This window comes from Corythoichthys intestinalis, chromosome 1 (genome assembly GCF_030265065.1).
Source record: "Corythoichthys intestinalis isolate RoL2023-P3 chromosome 1, ASM3026506v1, whole genome shotgun sequence".
NCBI classification, from domain to species: domain Eukaryota; kingdom Metazoa; phylum Chordata; class Actinopteri; order Syngnathiformes; family Syngnathidae; genus Corythoichthys; species Corythoichthys intestinalis.
This window is the reverse complement of record NC_080395.1, coordinates 46,401,728-46,424,163: the sequence shown is the minus strand read 5'-3', so window position 1 is coordinate 46,424,163 and position 22,436 is coordinate 46,401,728. Positions and strand designations below refer to the sequence as shown.

Genomic DNA, 22,436 nt, shown 5'->3' with positions numbered 1-22,436 from the left:
ACACTACGCCTTCCCAGTTCACTACTCACTAATCAAATTGCAGGGTCACACATAAAGACAACAACAATTAATTATGTACCTAATGTGAGATTTAAACCACAACCCAAACACAAATTCTTGCAGGGAACTAAGATAATCACTCTTTGACTATGGTGTGCAAATGTTTATTATAATTATAATAACAGTTGCATTTCTGTTGAGTTTGAAAACATCTGCTGAAGATGTTCTTTGATATACAAAAGTGAGGATGGATGATATCCCCCATGGTGGGTGACCTATTTACAACTTCAATTAGGCATTCTCTATTGCCATCTAGTGTGTAAAGCACGTAACAGCACATTGATTGGAGCGTCTATCATTTTACACTTTATGAATTAGCAGCAGTTTTCAGTGTGTCGAGTGTGGAAAAGTATCCGTGTTAAGGTGCGCCATGATTAGACTCAATTAAGATGGATGTGGCCCAGTCACTGTACTCTAATTATGTACGGTAGTCACCGCTTAAGTAAGCCAATGAGCTGATGACGCCATTGCTGTGATCAGAGCACTCGAACACTGATTACTGCAGGTCATCATGCAAGTGGAGTTAAAAGGAAGAATTCAGATTAGCAATGTGCTAAATGACTGTGCACGACTGAGAGGAGGAGAGGGACAATGTAGAATCAGTTGTCCCATCTCTGATGTGGACCCATTAAGGCGATACAGGCTCAGAGCTCAAAGTCAGTACTTGAAAGCCACCTCTAAAAGTACACTAATAACCTGGATTGAGAGGATTAGCCTCGTAATCTAAACGCTGCCTGGCTAAATCAGGGACTCTGGGCCCTCGGTTGCTCCCTGGCAGGAAGGCCGTGTTGTTAAACTCCTGTCTGAGATGAGGTTTCATCAGTCCTATTCAACCCTTCAAATAGGGCAGTCATTGGCTGCCATTGACGGTGCTCGATGTCCACTCCATTTTGATTGGAAGAATGTGCATGCCAGCCTTCCCAATCAAAATGGAGTGGACGTCTAGCGCCACCAATGGTGCTGAAAGTGGTGGATGAAAACCTTTTTTTTTTTTTTTTTTTTTTACTTAAGTAAAAGTACAGAGGCAGGGTAAAAAATTATTCGAGTAAAAGTACAAGTATCTAAGAAACTATTTACTCAAGTAAAAGTAAATAGGTACCAACTTTAAAATTTACTTTAAAAGTTTTTTCTCCCGATGCAAAAATGTCATATATATATATGTATATATATATATATATATATATATATACATACAGTGGGGAGAACAAGTATTTGATACACTGCCAATGGGAAAACCGATTGGCAGTGTATCAAATACTTGTTCTCCCCACTGTATATATATATGGCGGAAAACACAGACAAGACTGAAAAAGCAGTTTCTGCTCTTGCACTCCTCTTTAAAAGAAACTGCTGTATTTTAAGATAAAACAACTGTTGTGTTTAATAGAACAATATGTCTATATGCTGCCTTAGCAGATTCATGGCACATTAAGCCGCCAAACTATTTTTAATTTGTCCATTTTACCCTGAAAACCCCCGTTTACAGATGTCGCGCAACCGCTTTTGTTTCCACCCAGCCATAAAACGAAGGGAATTAATTATATTTATTATTCAAAATGTATGTCGTTTTTAGCTTAGAATCATTCATTGATGTCTCATATTTCGTTTAAAAAAAAAAAAAAGACTTAAAAAAATTATTCACTCACATATTTTAAACTTTTAAACAAATTATGTCACAATGAAAAAAATGGCGTCTATAAAAAAGTCACGGATCTCTACCTCATAACTATCGCTTAATTCTATTTATTTATCATCATCAAATCACAATAATCATCATTCCATGAGATTAAGGCCATGTCTACACATAGCAGGGTATTTGGCAAAAAGAACTTTTTCTACAGTTTGGCCTATCATCCATACACACATCCACATTTTGGGCATTAAAAACAAGGATTCTTAAAAACTCCACTCAAAGTGAAGATGTGCGGATTCTGCGTTAGTGGCGCCATCATGTGGATACTGATAACTGAAGATTTAACTGTGGTAAAGTCACTGACTGCGACAAACTTTGTTCCTACGTCACACATTAGACCAATGTTTACATCGTTTAAGTTTAAATCTAATTATTTGACAGGTGCTTTTTGCTTCCATTTACTGTATTTACAAACTCTTGCAGTGCTTCATATTGGAGAACACATGCAATGGATGGGGGAATTATGGACAATTATTTTTCGCTCATTGTTATGAATGTACTTAAAAACAAATGAATGCAGTTGGCTTTGGTTTTTGTTTTTTCTACAAAAGTGCTGGTGTAGAGGTAATTAATTTTCCCGGACGTATAAGGATCCTCGGGTTTAAAAACCCTGCCAGGTGTAGACATGGCTTAATACTGTGACAATATCAAACCATGTTACACTGCTAATAAATAACGTAACGATACAGTGGTTAAGCAGCAATCCCATTAAATGCACTGAAATGTAAAACACCGAATATCATTGTCATCTTTTAGATTTTGTTAAAAATAATGGTTTGAATGTCTGCAAAATTGTCAAAAATGTCAAAATGGCTTTGTATTTTTATGGCTTCAAGGCCCCTAAGGGGAATTGCTGATTTAAACGTCTACAAAACGTCTGTAGCAGGATGTGGCAATGAAGGAGTTAAGGATGGACTGCCATGCTCTTGCAGGGCGGCACAAGAGATATCAAATATTCCACCAAGGCGTGGGTTGGTGTTTCTCTAAAAGGAACATGTCCGCTGTGTACAAACACTTCCGAATCTGAAGCGGTGAGTGAACCGATTTAAAAAATAAGGAATCGTGGGTTGCGGATGTTTTCAAATACTTGCTGACTGCGTTGTGATGCTGCATGTTCAGTGCAAATTAGAACAGAAACATGACGTGATGGATGACTGTAAAGTTATTCAATATAGTTGTTTGAAACCTAATACATTAATGTACAAAAACAATAATAGTGTTTTTTGATTCACTGAGGAGGTCTGCATTAATATACAATAACTTATAATTAAGCAAAATCTAGTGTGAGGCAATAAATTTTTTTTTCAATGTAATTTTACAAAGATATTACTCAGATTTGATGCAGTTTATAGTCAAGATTCTGAAATGCAAATGTAAAAGATTTTAAATAGACCAATATTGCTTAAATAATTGAAAGGAAATGGATCATTTTAAACATTCATATATATATATATATATATATATATATATATATATATATATATATATATATATATATATATATATATATATATATATATATATATATATATATATATATATATATATATATTTTATTTATTTATTTTTTTTTAATGGATTTGCTTCTTTCCTACATGCTCACTGCCGGAAAAGCCATTAGATACACTTGCACAATACACAATACAATAATATTTCTAACTGGAAACAAATACTGACTTAATTTACACTGTCAGTGCTGTCTGTCGATGTATTTGATGGACTGGCGACCAGTACAGGTTGGAGTTGCCCTTTTCCTGGGATAAAGTAGACTAATACCATGGAAAATTAATGGCTAAATGTATATTTATTTCTTGCAAGTGGTCGAAAAATTCTATTCAGGACACGTTTTGAAACGGACTATGATAACGAGCTGCCACCTGCTGCCGTGAAACCAGAATGCAACAGTAACTCCCAAACAAAGTAATTACAGTAGTCAGGAAAGTACATTCAAGACTGAGTGCAGTTGACTGTATTTGCATTGATCCTTCTGAGAAAGAAAACATGAGAAGAGGAAGTGTTGCTCTCAAAGCAACAAGTTTGTCTTAGGGTAGAGGAAGAGGAAGTCCAAGCTCATGTATTTAACTGAATAATTTAAAAGGTTTCCATCTGCAAATCAATAAAGCATATCACATTTCTGTCTAATGCTCTACTGCAGTGCACACTTTTGGTCCAGAAACAGGATGACAATTATGCTTCCTGGAAGCACCCTAGCACATGTAAATTAAATAACATTCAGCAAGTCTGACTCTGGCATTGCATCCATGTTAAGTCCATGTCCTCACTACACACAAACCATCCCCTGTGACGACCTGTTTGTTTCCAAAACAGTTCGACCGACTAACCTCCTCTTTCGATAAGAACACGCAGTAGTTTCTGTCCGCACTTACTTGATTCCATTTTTTCCCCAAAGTGCAGACATGCCTCGCCAATTTCCCAAGGTCACTTTAAGTGAGGCTGAAGAGAGTCAACTTTTGGTGGAAAAAGTGTACGCTTCGGCCCTAAAAGAAGAAGACCAGAAGGATGTTTTGTCCATGTTCACGGTGCCTGAGGACTGCCCCATTGGCCTACAGCAAGCCAAAGAGCATGAGCTGATGAAGGAGTTGGCAGAACAGCGCTCTGAGGAGAGTACCAAAAGGTAGATACTTAAGACGCTGATAGACTTTAAATGCATTTTGAACAGTTCAAATAGTGTGGATGGCTATTATCACCAATAGCAGCGATGGAGTTAATCATTCCAAATATGTGATTGATTTTACCAGGCGCAAAAGTTTGAAGATGATTCGTTCCCAGTCCATGTCCATGCAGATCTCCGGAAATCCAGATTGGGCATGGCCGCGGCCTCCAACGCCATACGTGTCTCCTAGCTCCAGCTCGTTGTGTTCTTCAGTGCCAGAATACTGCCCTGATTACCAAAGGGTCACAATTAGCGGTGATTACTGTGCAGGAGTGAGTGCAAGCAACTTGTGCATCCAATTTTTTCTCATAAATCAAAACTAACTTTTGTATGGATTAAGGGTTGCCACAAATGGTTTGATTGTCGACTAATCCCTGATGAGCCGACTACAGTGATGCCTCGTTTTTCGCGGTCAATGGTGGCCAGAAGCCGCTGCGATAAGTGAAAAACCGCGAAGTAGTATTTAGATTTAGCATTGGAAAGAGATGCATATACTGTAGGACATGTTTTTTGTCCCTCAAGTACATTAAAGAAAAACTTATGTATATAGCTGAAAATACAGACAAGGCTGAAAAAGCAGTTTCTGCTCTTGCACCCCTCCTTAAAATAAACCGCTGTATTTTAAGCCAAAACAACTGTTGTGTTTGATAGAACAATAGGTCTATATGCTGCCATAGCAGATTCATGGCGCATTAAGCCCCCAAACTATTTTTAATTTGTCCGTTTTATCGTGGAAACCCCCGTTTAAAGATGTCGCGCAACCAAAGAAGGTAAGTAATTATATTTATTATACAAACCTGATGTCTTTTTACTAGGGCTGTCAAACGATTAAAAATTTTAATCGAGTTAATTACAGCTTAAAAATTAATTAATCATAATTAATCGTAATTAATCGCAATTCAAACCATTTATAAAATATGCCATATTTTTCTGTAAATTATTGTTGGAATGGAAAGATAAGACACAAGACGGATATATACATTCAACATACGGTACATACTGTAAGTACTGTATTTGTTTATTATAACAATAAATCAACAAGATGGCATTAACATTATTAACATTCTCTTAAAGCAATCCATGGATAGAAAGACTTGTAGATCTTAAAAGATAAATGTTAGTACAAGTTATAGATATTTTATATTAAAATCCCTCTTAACATTTTCGTTTTATTCAAATTTCTTTAAAATTTTCAACCAAAAAATAAACTAGTAGCTCGCCATTGTTTATGTCAATAATTACACCATGCTCGCTCATTGTGATGAAACCTATAAATTCATTTGGGCCAAAACGCCAGTAGAGGGCGCCAAACAACAAAAAACAAGTAACAAGCGGACATTACACTGACTGCTGTCATTTTAATCTGTTTGAATGGGGCATGTGCGTTAATTGCGACAAATATTTTAACGTGATTAATTTAAAAAAATAATTACCGCCCGTTAACGCGATAATTTTGACAGCCCTAATTTATTCATTTAATTTTTTTATTGAATAAAAATCCGCGCTAGACTGAGGTCGCAAAGTTTGAAGCCTGAAGTAGCGAGGGATCACTGTAATTAGTTTATTTAGAAAAATCACATGATTTACTGTTTATATTACAGAAATCAGGGAATGTTTGTTGCATTTTTATATGTGTGTATATCTGTATATACACAGTTACACACATACACAGTTTAATTGTTTTTTTGTTTGTTTTTTTTTTAAGCTAAAAATAAGTTTAAAAACATTTAGTGTCAATCCTCTTTTTTATTTTAAAAAAATCTTGAAAAATTAACATTTCAATAATAATGTTTAAAATTTAAAAATATTATTTTTTTTTTTGAAATAATGTTTAAATAAATAAAGATTAGACTCTTTTGTTATTTCCTTTGTTTCTCTTATGTATGTTTGTAAATTAAATTTGAATACTAAAATTCTAAAAACATTTAGTGTTTTCTGTTAATTTATTTTATTAAATTGAAAAAAATAAGTAAAAACATTTCCTGTTTTCCTTATCTTTGCTTAAAACTGTTAAAGAAAAAAAAACATTTTTTAGAAGAAAAGCAATTTATAAGGAGAATGTTGATCGCTAACACTTCAGCTGTCATTGATGGCGAAAGACGTCTAATTCAGTTGGACTGGGAGGGCTAGTTGTGAATGACCGCACTGCCTTCTTTCCTGTCCTCCGATTTATATGTATACTGCTATCACTGACTGCTAATGAAGTAACAGGCTGAATAATACTCAATTCTGAAACCATCAAATAGTTGTTGACTAATTTAATTTATGGGTCGATTAGTCTGGACTCTTTATGATGATTAGGGTAAATGTGAATCTACTGACTCATTGCTGATTAAATGTGTCCATATTCTTGTGCTACTTGATTCAGATCACAGTGGAAGACTACGAACAGGCAGCTAAAAGTCTTCTGAAAGCCTTACTGATTCGTGAGAAGTACTCCAAATTGGCCTATCATAGATTCTGCAGAACCACAGCGCAGTTCCTACGCAGGGCTGAAAACGTCAGATGGTGTGAAGACGAGGAAGTTCAACCGGGTTTGAAGATACTTGTTTGAAGTTACTTGTTTGAAAAAGACTAGGCTGATCACTGAAAAATCTGAGCTCGATTTTGTGTCCACAGATATGTGCCCGTGCCCAACAAAGGACGAGGATCCATACAGTATGGAAAATATCCCAGAGAACTTGACTTGTGAATTGAAATTGAAGGACGGAATCGTGCATGTGTACGACAGTGCTGAAGATCGACGAGAAAATCGTCCGCATGACCTTCCCTATCCGGATCTGGAGACTTTTGCTGTAGATCTCGGTCATGTACTGGCAATGATTGCAGACGGACCCACGTAAGTTGTCACAACAAACTGATGATAATCATATGCTGGTGTCAGTAAAGGGACAACTCATTCTCACACACTCTCCCAGTTTTGTTACCGGTGGGTTTTTCTTGTGTGTGCATGTAAGCATTGGCGAACGTGATTGGCGTCTGGTTGTGTGTGAAAGGTAATTTGTTTTTTAAAAGCCTGACTCATTACTTTCTGATTTTTAGGAAAACCTACTGTCACAGGCGCTTGAATTTCTTAAGCTCCAAATTTCATCTCCACGAAATGCTTAACGAGATGGCGGAACTCAAAGAACTGAAAAGTGTTCCTCACCGAGACTTTTACAACGTGAGAAAGGTAAATATTTAACCCTATCATGTCACCAGTTAAACACAGCAGGCTGACACTTAACTATTTTAGTGCCATTGACAATTATAGACGTCCAACCATGTGGTTCTTTTCATCAATTTAAATTAATTTTTCACTAGTAGACATCTAATCCATTGGAACTGGGACGGATGGCAGCGAATGAACATCGACAACACCTACTATATAGAAACGACTGGCATGTGAAAGACGTTTGCACAAAGTATTTACGTATGTAAAAAATTGACACTGCTTACAAGTGCAGCCATTGTGTCGTGATGACAGCAAATCAATGCCAATGCACTGAAAAGAGGTATAAGTAGCTTCAATATTCAGCACACTTTAAATAGTGTACCTTTTCAATCTGTCGCTGTCTCTCTCCATTTGACGTTAGAGAGAGACACAATGCCCATTTCACTTCCTGAGTCTATTAACGCTTCTTTGATTCGTAGGCAGGGGTAGCACAGTGGGTTGCCACTTCGTAACGAGCAGTTTTGTCAATAATGATTGACTAAGTAACAAATTACTGTAATCTGATTACCTTCTTTCAGTAACGAGTGATCATTTTTCCAAACCAGTAATCTGATTAGTTGAAGTTAGTTTCTTAAGTGTCTGTGCGTTATTACTTTGTTATTGCCTCATAATGTATGTAGAGTGAAGAATATTGTAGTCATGTACAAAGAGCATTTTGAACAGAAAATGTTAGAAAGGTTCCCAGTACGTGTTTGTTTCCATAGTAACCGCTCACAGTTACTTCTTGTTTTGGTCTGGAGTCACACACACTGTTTTGGGACTGAGATACGCTTGTGCCAGCGCAGGTGTACATTCGAGCCAAGTGCAGCCTCCTGTTGAGATGTGTGAGGGAATGTTGATCTGTGTGCGTCCAAGAATGAACGTGAGTATTTTTCCTTCATTCTGGAGGGTTCCAGCGATAGGTTGGAGCTGCTACATGTGCGGCCGTTTCCTAGCTTTGCCGTTGCAACGGCGGATGGTCATCGCTCCAAGTTGGCAAGCATTGTTTACATCATATTTGTGTTGCGCATTTATGCCGTGAGGCGATGTGTTTGTTTAGCATCTTTGGGATGTGTTGACAGTCCGATTGAGTGTAAAGTGCTTAGCTGCCGCCACGTTATGTGGCCAAATTGACTGCGTGTGTATATGCCGTACTTCCGGGTTGTGCGCGCGCATCCGCGCCCGTCCCCGATTTCGTGTTTGTTTTGCTGTGCAATTCATTTGTGTGTTATTGATTATTGTGCCGTCAATTTGCATTGTTTAACATTGGCACTGATATACTGTTAACCCTAACCCGAAATTCATAATTTTTGGCATCAGGCTTAATCTTTGAGTTAGCGGGGTTTAATTAGTCGGTGGAGTTGATTTCAACAAATTTCAAGCAGTTTTTCAGTTTTTTTGTTAGTTTCAGGGCTCCGGTGTGGCTAAACTAGTGCGAGTCAATGATGGTTAAAATCAACTCCATCGACTATTCAAACCTCCGCTAACTCGAAGTTTAAACCTTACGTGACCTATTCTGATCTTCCCCTATAAATTCAATTATCGGAAAGTCAATTACATGCAATGACATTTTTCTGTTTTCATTCTTATGTTGAGGCGGCAAAAGCAGAAAAACTGGTAAAAAGTAACCGATAAATTACTTTCAAAGTACTCACTTTGTTAATAAAGTAATCAGTAAAGTAACTCGATTACATTCAGTAATTAAATTACTTTTTCAAGTAATCTGCAACAACACTGGTAATGAGTAGGGTGGACAATATAAGATACTGGCATTTGATTGACTAAAATAGTACTGGCATTTAAAAATGTCTGACAATGGTTATCTTTTTGTTCCCGATTTCTGGGAAACATTGGCTTTAATTTAAATTTTTCTCCACTATTAAATTTCGAAAAGAATTAAATTCTCAGTTTTCTTTCTCTTTATTAAAAAAGACTTTTTTCAGTCGGCCTGCACATGATAGAGGGGATGTCTATTCTTTTATCTTGAATATAGGTGGACACACACATTCACGCAGCAGCGTGCATGTCTCAGAAGCATCTGCTGACGTTCATCCAGGAAACATACAACAGTGATTCGGACCGCGTGGTCATGAAAAATGCTGGGCGAGAAATGACTCTTGAACAGGTGTTTCACAGCCTCAATTTGGACCCCTATGACCTCACTGTGGACTCCCTGGATGTACATGCTGTAAGGACAACGCCGCTATTTGTGGTGCCTTTCATTTATTTATGGGTCATTCCGGAATTGGAGCAAACTCTACGAAATTCTAAAACAAGCAGTTTCTAAGTAAATGTACTTGTCCTACGACAAAATTATTAAAATAAATAAATAAGTAAATAAATAAATAAATAAATAAATAAATAAAGTCTACGAGAAAAGAGTATGGATTTTTAAATAGGTTCGAATAGGGTCGATAAACATTACCCTGAAATGAGTTTTTGGAACTTGGGATGTCTGTAAATTATATAACAAAATGTTACCATTGATCTATAAAATGATCTAATTAAACCTTTCATAGTTTATTACTATTATTATTAGTATTATTAATTATTATTATGATTAATCGAATGTTTTTTTCAAGTATTTTGAAGCTAAAGTTTCCTGCAATTGTGAACCATATTGTTAAACAGAGAACACATGATGATTGTTGGTATCATCTCTACAGGGAAGGCACACATTCCATCGCTTTGATAAATTCAATTCCAAGTATAATCCTGTCGGAGCCAGTGAACTCAGAGAAATATTTCTCAAAACAGACAACCTTCTCAATGGCGAGTATTTTGCTCGCATAATCAAGGTAAATATGGCAATTGTTGGCAGCACGGTGGAGGTATGTGTTATATTATTACAAGGGCGTAGGTTTGGCCTCAATAATGGTAGGGACGATATAACAGCATAACCTGCGTTTACACTTTTTGCTGGGGACGGGACATTAATAAGACCAAACAGATGGTGAACGTGGGTAAAGGGTACATTTCTCACCAATATGAACCTAATTAATTGATAGGCTAAATGATTTATGCAAAATAAATCTGTATTGGCTTAATCCCAATTTCACACTACAAATTTATAAAATCTTAATCTGATCATTTTCTAAAATCTAGTCAAATAATTTTCTCGATCTTGTTTTGAGTGTTAAAGGCTATTTAACAGATTAATGCGTCAAATTCTTCCACTTAATTAAATAAATATTACTATTTTTTTGTATTAAGCCCATACATGTAAAAGTTGGTAATTTTTCACCTAAATCAAGAAAAATTGCTTTCAAATAATGTTTTGAACAATATCTATTCTTGAATTAAGAAAATTTCTGACAAACAAGTTTTTTTTAGATTAAATATACAAACTTTTTGCTTAAAACAAATCTGTTCAGCTCATTTTCAGATAGCTATTTTAAATCTGAGTAAAATTTACTTGAAGCACTGGCAGATAATTTCACTTGTTTCTAGTAGATTTACCCCGAAAACAAGAGAATTTAAGTTTTTTTCCCAGTTAGGCGGTGGAGGAGGTGAGATTTTGCAGTGCATATTTATTGGTTCAGGTGATACACCGAGCGATTCAAACCTTTGTTTTCAAAAACTATTAAAGAAACATTTTGAAAACTTCCAGTATAAAGGTCTGGATTTTATTAGGAAAATTTAAGTTGCAATATTTGAACACAAATTATACTAACATAACATACAAGAAATGCAAACTTGTTAATCATCTCTTAACTATCCAGGAATGCAAAAAACAAAATAAGCATTTGTCTTAATACCACTCAAAATTTTCTGTCTAAATAAATATATATAAAAAAACTTGTTAGTCGTCAGGGAATAACAAAAATAAATAAAAATGGAGCCTTCCTTCAGGTAAAAAAACTACTACTATTGTTCACAAGCACAGCCAAACTCAACAAAAAAGCATGAAAGCTCCTTTGGGCTGCCTTAAATAAAAATGAAAACTAGGCGGAAGGGGGTAAACCTTGGTTCACTACATTTGTTAGTTTGATTAACGTTAACAGTAGAAAACATCCAGTGTTTTGGGAACCTATCCAACAGATGTATTAATAACCAAAAAATGAAAAAAATGTTAGACTTTGGATTACTGCATGTACAAAGAGTGATTGCCTTAAACTGGAAGAACATGGAACCTCCCTCGCTAAAACAATGGATTAAGGAACTTTCGGAAGGCATAGGAATGGAAAGACTGACTTGCATCGCTCAAGGAAAACAAAAAGAATTTGTCAAATTATGGGACACATACATGTACATTGTATCAACACGAAAGAGATCTGAGAATGTAATTACATCTTCTATATGCTGAAGTATTTTTCATTTTTGTCTTTGCAAGCTGTGTGAATGCGTGTGTGAATGTGTATAAGATCATTATTTAGTTAATTAGTTGTTTAGTTGTTTTTTACTTAATTGGGTTGTAAAATATGACCTCCTTGTGGTCATCATGTTTTGAATTGTCAGTTTTTGTCTTTTTATTTTTTGAAAAAAAAAATATATATATATGGGAAAAAACAAAAAAGAAGGATATTTCTCTCAAAACAGCTTCCTCCTCGAGTTCGAGAAATTTGCACAAATTAATGTTATGCTAACTCTGATGCAGGTCGGTTTTTCAGTAGCACAATTAGTAGTGTGTTCCCCACCTCCACAAACCTGATGTCTTTTTACATTACTTAAATTGGCTGCCGCTGGCGGAAAAAAATGTCTACTATTCCGCGTCTTTAAAGGGGGCAGAGAAGGCAGCATTTTGTATGGGGGGGCCGGGGGGTCAAGTCATCAGCCAATCAAATGTGCGTTTGAGGGGAAAAAATGAACTGGCACATTCAGCAAGTGAAAAGGGGTCAATGTAAGTCTGATCCTAATGAAAGTACTTAATAATGGTAGGGTCAATTCTATTGTTACAACATATGGGAAGTCAATATAAATGACCTACATAACTGAATTCATTATAAAATGCAAATAAGGTTGCTTAAAAGTTGGTGGGGACAATTTGAGCATCCTGAAAAGTTGGTAGTCTTTATGTCCCTACCGTCCCTATGCAAACCTATGCCCTTGTGTTATTACTATATGTTTAATGAAGTACTTGGTTTTTGGTGAGGCTGGAACATTTCAGTGGAAAAAAATGATTTTAGGTATGGTAGATATAGTCATGAGCATTTACAGAATACAGACCGTAATGATAAAGAACAGAGCCGACTGTTTTGCTCACATTCTTTTCCAGGAAGTAGCCCACGACTTGGAGGAAAGTAAATATCAGCATGCCGAGCCTCGCTTGTCCATCTACGGACGCTCTCCAGATGAGTGGCACAGCCTGGCCAAGTGGTTTATTCTGCACAAAGTACACTCTCCAAACATGAGATGGGTTATTCAAGTGCCCAGAATATAGTGAGTCATCCTTCTTTAATTCCTGGCATTCTTTACATTTCATTTAGACAAGGTTAAAAGTTTACATTCAGTAAACCTAAAATTTGCCTGTGAAAAAAATGGGAAAACAGATAATGATGTCATGTCTTGGCAAGCTTCTGACATTTAAGTTAACATCTAGCGTCTAACTTAAGTAAGTCAAAAGAAATCGTGAACTGTGAATTCTCAGAAGTCTGGGTCATCCTTGGGTGTAATTTCAAAACAGTTCTACACAAGGCGAACCTCTATTTATAGCTCAAATGTCAATGAAATTATCAGAATCTTCTCAAGCCAGAAAGAAAAAAGTGTGCCTTTTTATATTGTGTACGTCAACATTTAACTTCAACTCCATATTTTTAAGTGATATTTTTAGGTCAAAGCAGCTGGTGCCTAATTTTGCCAAGATTCTTGAGAATATATTCCTTCCCCTCTTTGAGGCAACCATTCATCCTCAAACTCATAAAGAGCTTCACGTGTTCCTCAAATATGTAAGGTGGATAACGTCGTGACATTGAAATTAATAAAAATAATTAATTATTGACAAGAAAGTAATGTGTACACAGGTGTCGGGCTTTGACAGCGTAGATGACGAGTCCAAGCACAGTGATCACATGTTTTCGTTTCGGAGCCCAAAGCCTGAACAGTGGACCGGAGATGATAACCCTCCATACAGCTACTACCTCTTCCATATGTATGCAAACATCATGGTCCTCAACAACCTCAGAAAGTGAGAGCTCATTCTTTCGGCATCTCGTCAACTTAACTTTGTAGCCTGTAGTGTTCACGTCATGTGGTCGGTAGGGAACGTGGCCTCAGCACCTTCCAGTTTCGCCCACACTGTGGAGAAGCAGGATCCATCACTCATCTGGTATCTGCCTTCCTGACAGCAGACAACATCTCACATGGGCTCAATTTGAAGAAGGTACGTCACACTGACCTCCTGGCTTAAATAATCAGTAGGGACTTAAATTAGATAAATGGAGTCAACCTAGCAGTAAAATATCAAGAGTATTTCTTTTATTCCCCACTTGTAGAGCCCTGTGCTTCAATATTTATACTACTTGGCTCAAGTACCCATTGCAATGTCACCCTTGAGCAACAACAGCCTGTTCTTGGAATACTCGAAAAACCCTTTGCGGGAGTTCCTGCACAAAGGCCTTTGTGTGTCCCTATCTACAGACGACCCCATGCAGTTTCACTACACCAAGGTAACACTGTAATTCTGTGGTGAATAAAATTGATTAAAGTGCCTGTGACAGCATTATTATGTGAATTAGAATCATAGTTTGAGACGATTCGACTATATACAACAATTTGGCAACGCACAGATAACTAGAAATTACTCTTTTAATCTGCCGTTTAGCCCCGTCTGTCATTATAGCGCTCTAGCATCCCTAGCTGCAGGATGACGCCGGAGGGTCACAATTTCATCTGATTTAGAATTCAGCCCATTGAGGGGGAAGATTCAGAGCGAGGAAAATACGACAAATAGAGCAACAAAATGTCATTGTTTCAATCTGTCTACTCCAGTATTTTTACAGGATATTCTTTTTATCGAAGTATTTTTTCCCCAATTGCTAAATAAATGGTATGGTCATGATAAATAATAGTCTTGTGCTAAATGGAATTTGAAATATTAAAAATGCATTTATTCAGTACGACAGGGCAAAATTATGACTTCAACAACTCAACGGCATTTTATGCCACTGGAGTTAGTCCTGCTTTTGTCATTTCCCTGCCTTGGCTTCGGAGACGGAGGAAAGAGTGTAAACGAAACAGGAGGCGTGACAGCTAGCCGACATGCTAACCCGGACCTAACGGTGTTTCAAAGTGTTATTCTCGCCATTGGAAAACAAAAAAAGCACACAAAACTACCCCGGACAATTTCACACGGCGGCGAGGTTGATTGTCTTCACCGATCGGCCAACCCTCTGGCGGTGAGCATGTTACAGCTCGTCGTTCCCCTGCTACGGGCAGGAGTGCTCGTTGCCAGGGAAGCAGCTGGAGAATGACCGCTGAGCGGCAGTTCCAATCTTTTTTGCCTTTGGAAAACGAAAAATAGCACCAAACTACCCCAACTCATGTCACACACGTCGGCGAGGGTGACAGCCTTCACCGATCGGCCAGCCTCCGGCGGTGAGCAAGTTTCATCTCGTCGTTTTCCGGCTGCGGGCAGGAATGCTCGTTGCCGGGTAAGAAGTTGGAGAATGACCGCCGGACAAACCTGCTGACGTCGGAGGAGCGTGTGGCTGCCCGAGCCCAACCTGAGGATAGTGGTCTATTGCTGGGCACACAAAGACGGCAGAGAAAGCTGGAAGTCTGGACAATATGGAGAATTGCAGAATTGTATGAGCATAAGCCAAGTATAGCGCCCTCTCGGCGGGCACGCGAAGAGGACCGCTGGCCGCGGGTCGTCGGCCGAGTGACCATCTCGGTGGGCAAGGAGTATTGTCAGCCACAAAATGCAAGCCATCTCCCTATTAAAACGTGTGCCATGATCCCGCTATTTTACATAATACAAAACGGGCATTTTACTTACCGTATTGGCTCGAATATAAGACGGCCCTGATTATAAGGCGACCCCCTCTTTTTCAAGACTCAAGTTTGGAAAAAGACTTTTTGAACACCAAATTAATTTTATACAGAAAATAATTACAGTACATCCGAGACAAATTATTATAACAATATATTTGAGAGAAAAAGCATGTTATTTTGCCTCATTCAAATCTTAATATCTGAACATTTAAATATGTAAACTAAAGTGCAATCACATTCGTAAATGAATGGCTTCTGGTTTTTGAAATGTAAATAAACCAATCTATTGTGATAAAACAACAAAATTGCAATAACTGCATTAACCATCAAAGTGAAGTCTAACTGTAACTGTAGTCTTGAAACAAATCTGAATAAGGAAAAACATTGCAATAAAATAATACAAACTGGTTAAACTTGAGAGTAGCTGAGATCTGTCATGACAGAACATCGCTTCAATGATAACTGGCGCCATCTAGCGTCGTGAATGGGTATAACGTCTAAACCGCGAATGTATGACGACTCCCTCTTTTTCAGTCTAATTTCAATGCAAAAAACACAGTCTTTTATTTGGGCCAATACGGTACTTTCTTGTCCATTTGTCCCACAGTTGTCGGACTTGTTTTGGCCAATCCCCGCGGTGAATGGGAACTTTTTTAAACGAAAAAAGGCTCACATGACCTCTCCCTGGTGCAGCAACAAAAACCTGCAGCACATTTGGCTGGCGTGATGCGAAAAATAAACAAATTAATCCGCAAAATCAGCTGAATCCACAGTCCATCTGCATGCTGTAAGGCAATGCTGTATTGTGAGATGCTGACCCGGGTAACATCACATTCACATTCTTCTTCAATCCAGGAAGAACTCACTCATTTTCATGGCATGGGCGTGATTAAAAAATTGAATTTACAGTGCCTTGCAAAAGTATTCGGCCCCCTTGAATCTTGCAACCTTTCACCACATTTGAGGCTTCAAACATAAATATATGAAATTTAATTTTTTTGTCAAGAATCAACAAGTGGGACACAATCGTGAAGTGGAACAACATTTATTGGATAATTTAAACTTTTTTAACAAATAAAAAACTGAAAAGTGGGGCGTGCAATATTATTCGGCCCCTTTACTTTCAGTGCAGCAAACTCACTCCAGAAGTTCAGTGAGGATCTCTGAATGATCCAATGTTGTCCTAAATGACCGATGATGATGAATAGAATCCAAATGTGTGTAATCAAGTCTCCATATAAATGCACCTGCTCTGTGATATTCTCAGGGTTCTGTTTAAAGTGCAGAGAGCATTATGAAAACCAAGGAACACACCAGGCAGGTCCGAGATACTGTTGTGGAGAAGTTTAAAGCCGGATTTGGATACAAAAAGATTTCCCAAGCTTTAAACATCTCAAGGAGCACTGTGCAAGCCATCATATTGAAATGGAAGGAGCATCAGACCACTGCAAATCTACCAAGACCCGGCCGTCCTTCCAAACTTTCTTCTCAAACAAGGAGAAAACTGATCAGAGATGCAGCCAAGAGGCCCATGATCACTCTGGAGGAACTGCAGAGATCTACAGCTGAGGTGGGAGAGTATGTCCATTGGACAACAATCAGTCGTACACTGCACAAATCTGGCCTTTATGGAAGAGTGGCAAGAAGAAAGCCATTTCTCAAAGATATCCATAAAAAGTCTCGTTTAAAGTTTGCCACAAGCCACCTACCTGGGAGACACACCAAACATGTGGAGGAAGGTGCTCTGGTCAGATGAAACCAAAATTGAACTTTTTGGCCACAATGCAAAACGATATGTTTGGCGTAAAAGCAACACAGCTCATCACCCTGAACACACCATCCCCACTGTCAAACATGGTGGTGGCAGCATCATGGTTTGGGCCTGCTTTTCTTCAGCAGGGACAGGGAAGATGGTTAAAATTGACGGGAAGATGGATGCAGCCAAATACAGGAACATTCTGGAAGAAAACCTGTTGGTATCTGCACAAGACCTGAGACTGGGACGGAGATTTATCTTCCAACAGGACAATGATCCAAAACATAAAGCCAAATCTACAATAGAATGGTTAAAAAATAAACGTATCCAGGTGTTAGAATGGCCAAGTCAAAGTCCAGACCTGAATCCAATCGAGAATCTGTGGAAAGAGCTGAAGACTGCTGTTCACAAACACTCTCCATCCAACCTCACTGAGCTCGAGCTGTTTTGCAAGGAAGAATGGGCAAGAATATCAGTCTCTCGATGTGCAAAACTGATAGAAACATACCCCAAGCGACTTGCAGCTGTAATTGGAGCAAAAGGTGGCGCTATAAAGTATTAACGCAAGGGGGCCGAATAATATTGCACGCCCACTTTTCAGTTTTTTATTTGTTAAAAAAGTTTAAATTATCCAATAAATTTTGTTCCACTTCACGATTGTGTCCCACTTGTTGTTGATTCTTGACAAAAAATTAAAATTTTATATCTTTATGTTTCAAGCCTGAAATGTGGCGAAAGGTTGCAAGGTTCAAGGGGGCCGAATACTTTTGCAAGGCACTGTATAAATCGATCGCTTCGACACTCATCCAAGCGATCCATTTCATTCAGGAGCATAAAATATGGTGTGAATTATGAAATAAACATGCTTTATGCTGTCATAGGCACTTTAAGATAGACTACAACTAATATTGTGCTTTGGTGGTGATAGGAGCCCCTGATGGAGGAGTACGCAATTGCAGCTCAACTGTGGAAGCTCAGCACGTGTGATGTGTGTGAAATAGCCAGAAACAGCGTGCTACAATGCGGACTCTCTGACCAGGTAATGTGTCATTGTTTAATTCTGGGAATTGTTGAAAAATTCTGGGAAATCTCAGCAAAACTGTTGATATGTTCAGGATAAGAAGCACTTCTTGGGGGTCAATTATCTCAAAGATGGACCTGAGGGAAATGACATCCGTCGCACCAACGTGGCGCAGATCCGCATGGCTTACCGGCATGAAACTTTGTGCAATGAACTCAGTTTCCTCGTGGATGCGGTCAAGTCTGAAGCTATGAATTCTGTTATGTGAATACTACTGCTCTATGAGTGACCTGCAGTCAGGGATGTCATTTGGAGGGACTATACCTCTCGCACTACTGAAATGTTCTCTCTCACACCCTCATATTCACTACTTGCTCAGACAAACAAAGCCTACCTAAATTTTTAAACATTGGCAGACTGGCTGCTTAAAAGCTCTCATGCATACTACAAAAATACTTCCACAAGTATATATTTTTTTGCCCACATACAATATTAAATCACTCTGACACTACTGAAACATGTACATTTCAGTGTTTTGTTTGGAGGTATTGTGGTACTTTATATTGAGCGGTTATAGGATTTCTTTACTGTATATGATATTTGAGTAGGGTGTGTGTCGACTCTAGTCATTCTACACAAACACTTTGGTCTACTGTATACACATCATTTTATTTATGTATTTATACTGTAGCTGTTTGCAACCCTGATAAAAGAAATATTCATATTCATGTCTTAACTGACAAAGAAGAATGTGTTGCATGATTCATTTGGTCATCAGATTAATGAGCTATAATGGCAAGGGCACCCACTCTATCTTCAACAGTGTATAAACCTTGGCACTTCAATATGTACTGTGTGATGGGCGTATAAGTGAGAGCTGTTTACACACGTTTGGACAATTTCACTCAAATGACTGAGTCCAGTTCTTTAATAAAAAATAAAAAGTCATTTATTTACATGTACTGTATTTCCACTGAACTAAAAAATAAAAACATGGAAATAAAATTATTGCAATTGTTATGCCATAGCGACATACAACATTACAAGGTACCGAAAAATATACAAGGTTCAAAATCAGATGTGAACGTAAGATGATGAAGATGAGGTGAAATCAGATAAACTTGAAGCTATCATTTAAGTCTTGGTGTCAATGGTGTCCAATCTTTTGAATCACAATACAGTGATCCCTTGCTACTTTGTGCTTCAAACTTTGCGCCCTCAGTCTATCGCGGATTTTTTTTTCAATAAAATAATAAAATAAAATGAATACAGATGAGCTGTGCTGATTCGGTCACGTTGTCTCACTCTCCCTCCTGCTGCTTTTCATGGTCATGCAGTGCACTGGAGGGCTTATTAAAGTTAACGATGATTGACGTTGATTGATGATTGATGTTGCCAGAGATGCTTTGAAGTTTCACTCTACCTCCCTCCCTCTCCCTGCTCTTTGTTCGTCAGGCAGTGCACTGTAAACACACACCTCCTGCGCTCATGAGTGACCATTGAGCCAACAATAATGAACAAAAAGGGCAGGAGATATTAAAGACAGCAAGACAGTTATCTGCCTGCCCGCTGCTGTCTGTCCTGCACTGCGCTCCACTTCCGGGTTCGTTGCCTTGTTTCCTTGCTCGCTCTGTTCAGCGTACCGCCCCGCACGTTTTCAAAACAAAAATGTCTTCGTCAACAGCAGAAGCTCAGGACACCCCACCTCGTCCTCAAAAGGGGAAACGTCTCCAAAAAATAGAGTGGAGTGAGAAGAGGGGAACCCGTGGCTCGATAGAGTCACTGATGATGATTATAAAGTGAACTGCAAGGCAGGCAGAAATGTTTTTGCAGCGTCTCACGGAGGTGTAAAACAGCATGCTGCAGGGGACCGCCACAAACTGAATATAAGATCCCAAAAGAGCCATCGTCACAATTCTTTGTACCTGAAACATTTCCTGAGCTTGATTTGGTATGTTATTATGCTCTTGTATATGGATAACATATAGGTTGTGGTGACCCTTTATCATATAACATAATTCACCCACGGAACCTGTGTGTGCATTTGGCCGAGCGTGTTACCAGCTATGTCACAGTCGCGTGACACAGACAATTAAGAGCCGTGCGCGTTCCGGCTGAGTTCAGAGTTCATGAGAGTTCACAGAGAGCAGCAGAGTTACAGCGGCTGTGACAGGACTCAGAGAACAAACGGACCCAATGATGCAGTGCTCAGAGCAGATTTATTAACAAGGGTTCGGAGAGGAAGAAGTCTTGGCCCTTGGAGAGGCACGGAAGGCTGTTCAAGCAGGGGGGGACGAGCAAGGCGAAGGCCCAGGCAGGATGCGTCTAGAGCCGGTCCTGTAGCAAGGTTCAGGTCACAGAGAAGAGGCAGAGGCACAGACGAGGAGCAGGCTAGAGGCAAAAATCCACAAGGTCAAAAATTGTATCAAAGGCAGAGGCACAGACGAGGAGCAGGCTAGAGGCAAAAATCCACAAGGTCAAAAATCGTATCAAAAACCGGCAAGACAAGGTAACTAGGAACGCTCGTAAGTTGCAATGAGGGCTAACAAACTCGCAATGGAGCAGAGGGCTGTGTGTGCTTATGTAGGGAGGCTGTGGTAATGACCAGGTGTGCAGGACAGGTGTGTGGAATGAGTGCTGATGACTGAGGGGGAAAAAAAGGAAAAAGTATACAGGCCTGCTGTGGGGCTCTAACAGAACCCCCCCCCTAGGGACGGACTCCGGACGGACCAGGCGCGTCTGGGTGGAGTCGGTGGAAGTCCCGAATGAGGTCCGGGTCCAGGATGTGAGAGGAGGGGACCCACGAACGTTCCTCTGGGCCATAGCCCTCCCAGTCCACGAGGTACTGGAAACCACGCCCCCGCGGTCTGGATTTCAGGAGTCTCGTCACCGTGTAGGCCGGACCGCCGTCTATCAATCGAGGAGGAGGAGGAGGCGGCGTGGGGGGAACCAAAGGACTCACCCTGACCGGTTTGAGTTGCCCAACATGAAAAGTCGGGTGGACCCTCATGGTCTTGGGGAGTCGCAACCGTACAGCCACCGGGTTGATGATTTTGGAGACCGGGAAGGGGCCAACAAACCGGGGAGCCAGTTTGCGGCTCTCAACCCTGAGAGGGAGATGTTTGGTAGAAAGCCACACCTTTTGACCCACCTTGTATGTTGGGTTGCCCGATCGATGGCGATCTGCCATCTTCTTCATATGAGTCGCACTCCTGAGCAAACTGGCTCTGGCTTGGTTCCACACCCTCTTCTTGCGGCGGATCCACAACAAGGCAGAGGGAACTCGGGTGGTTGCCTCAGTCTGTGGGAATAGGGGGGCTGGATACCCAAACACAACATGAAACGGGGAAAAACCAGATGAAGAGCATGGTAGGCAGTTGTGGGCGACTTCGGCCCACATGACGTTTTGGGCCCACGTGGTTGGGTGTTTGGAGACCAAACACCGCAGAGTTGTTTCCAATTCTTGGTTCATTCTCTCCGCTTGCCCGTTGCTTTGAGGATGGAACCCTGACGACAGGCTGACGGTGGCACCAATGAGCCCACAGAACGCCTTCCAGAAACGAGCCACGAATTGTGGCCCTCTATCAGACACTATGTCTGACGGAAAGCCGTGGACCTTAAACACCTCGTCGAGCAGAGCGCTGGCCGTCTCTTTCGCGGTAGGCAGTTTCGGGAAGGTGATGAATCTGACCATCTTAGAAAACCGGTCCACCACCGTCAGAATGGTGGTCTTCCCCTGCGAAGGTGGCAGTCCGGTTATGAAGTCCAATGAGATGTGCGACCAGGGTCGCGTCGGAACAGTCAAGGGGAGCAGCTCGCCCGCAGGTGGCCTCCTAGGTGTCTTGTTGGTGGAACAGACCACACACGCCGCCACATAATCCCCGACGTCGCTCCTCATCTGCGGCCACCAAAATTTCCGGGCCAGGAGAGCAAGGGTGCGTCTGCACCCTGGATGTCCTGCAAAACGGGAAGCATGGCCCCAGTGAATGACCTCCCCCCGGAGGCCCTGTGGCACAAAAAGCAACCCCGCGGGGGTACCAGGTGGGTTGGTCAGTCCCTTGGTGGCCTCTTGGACCTTCTTGACGATCTGCCACTGGAAGCCCCCTG

General features: G+C 39.8%; 1 protein-coding gene and 1 long non-coding RNA gene across 3 annotated transcripts; one reads left to right on the top strand and one right to left on the bottom strand.

Annotated features, from left to right (window-relative positions):
- The first annotated feature begins 2,716 nt into the window (after positions 1–2,716).
- ampd3a (adenosine monophosphate deaminase 3a) lies at positions 2,717–19,555 on the top strand. 2 transcript variants are annotated; one of them, XM_057834373.1, is made up of 15 exons: positions 2,717–2,784; positions 4,164–4,388; positions 4,513–4,699; positions 6,796–6,961; positions 7,047–7,266; positions 7,470–7,599; positions 9,614–9,808; positions 10,287–10,418; positions 12,836–12,999; positions 13,379–13,505; positions 13,581–13,744; positions 13,819–13,939; positions 14,052–14,225; positions 18,237–18,347; positions 18,424–19,555. In XM_057834373.1, exons 2-15 carry the CDS (start codon positions 4,171–4,173, stop codon positions 18,595–18,597), a joined length of 2,283 nt encoding a protein of 760 aa, XP_057690356.1. In that variant the 5' UTR covers positions 2,717–2,784; positions 4,164–4,170; the 3' UTR covers positions 18,598–19,555. The 2 variants fall into 2 exon arrangements, with proteins under 2 accessions (XP_057690356.1, XP_057690348.1); XM_057834365.1 differs by lacking the exon at positions 2,717–2,784 and having other exon boundaries at positions 4,094–4,388.
- LOC130914860 (uncharacterized) lies at positions 3,619–15,427 on the bottom strand. The gene is made up of 3 exons (XR_009063006.1): positions 12,824–15,427; positions 4,510–4,655; positions 3,619–4,369 (listed from the first exon to the last, which is right to left on the bottom strand). It is a non-coding gene; the product is annotated as an uncharacterized LOC130914860 (long non-coding RNA).
- Positions 19,556–22,436: the final 2,881 nt, after the last annotated feature.

Bases quoted from the DNA above. Each gene is read 5' to 3' on its own strand.
- ampd3a (XM_057834373.1), top strand. From the start codon at position 4,171: ATGCCTCGCCAATTTCCCAAGGTCACTTTAAGTGAGGCTGAAGAGAGT. The intron at 7,600-9,613 runs GTAAATATTTAA...TCTTGAATATAG, and splicing joins ACTTTTACAACGTGAGAAAG to GTGGACACACACATTCACGC. The intron at 13,940-14,051 runs GTACGTCACACT...CCCCACTTGTAG, and splicing joins ATGGGCTCAATTTGAAGAAG to AGCCCTGTGCTTCAATATTT.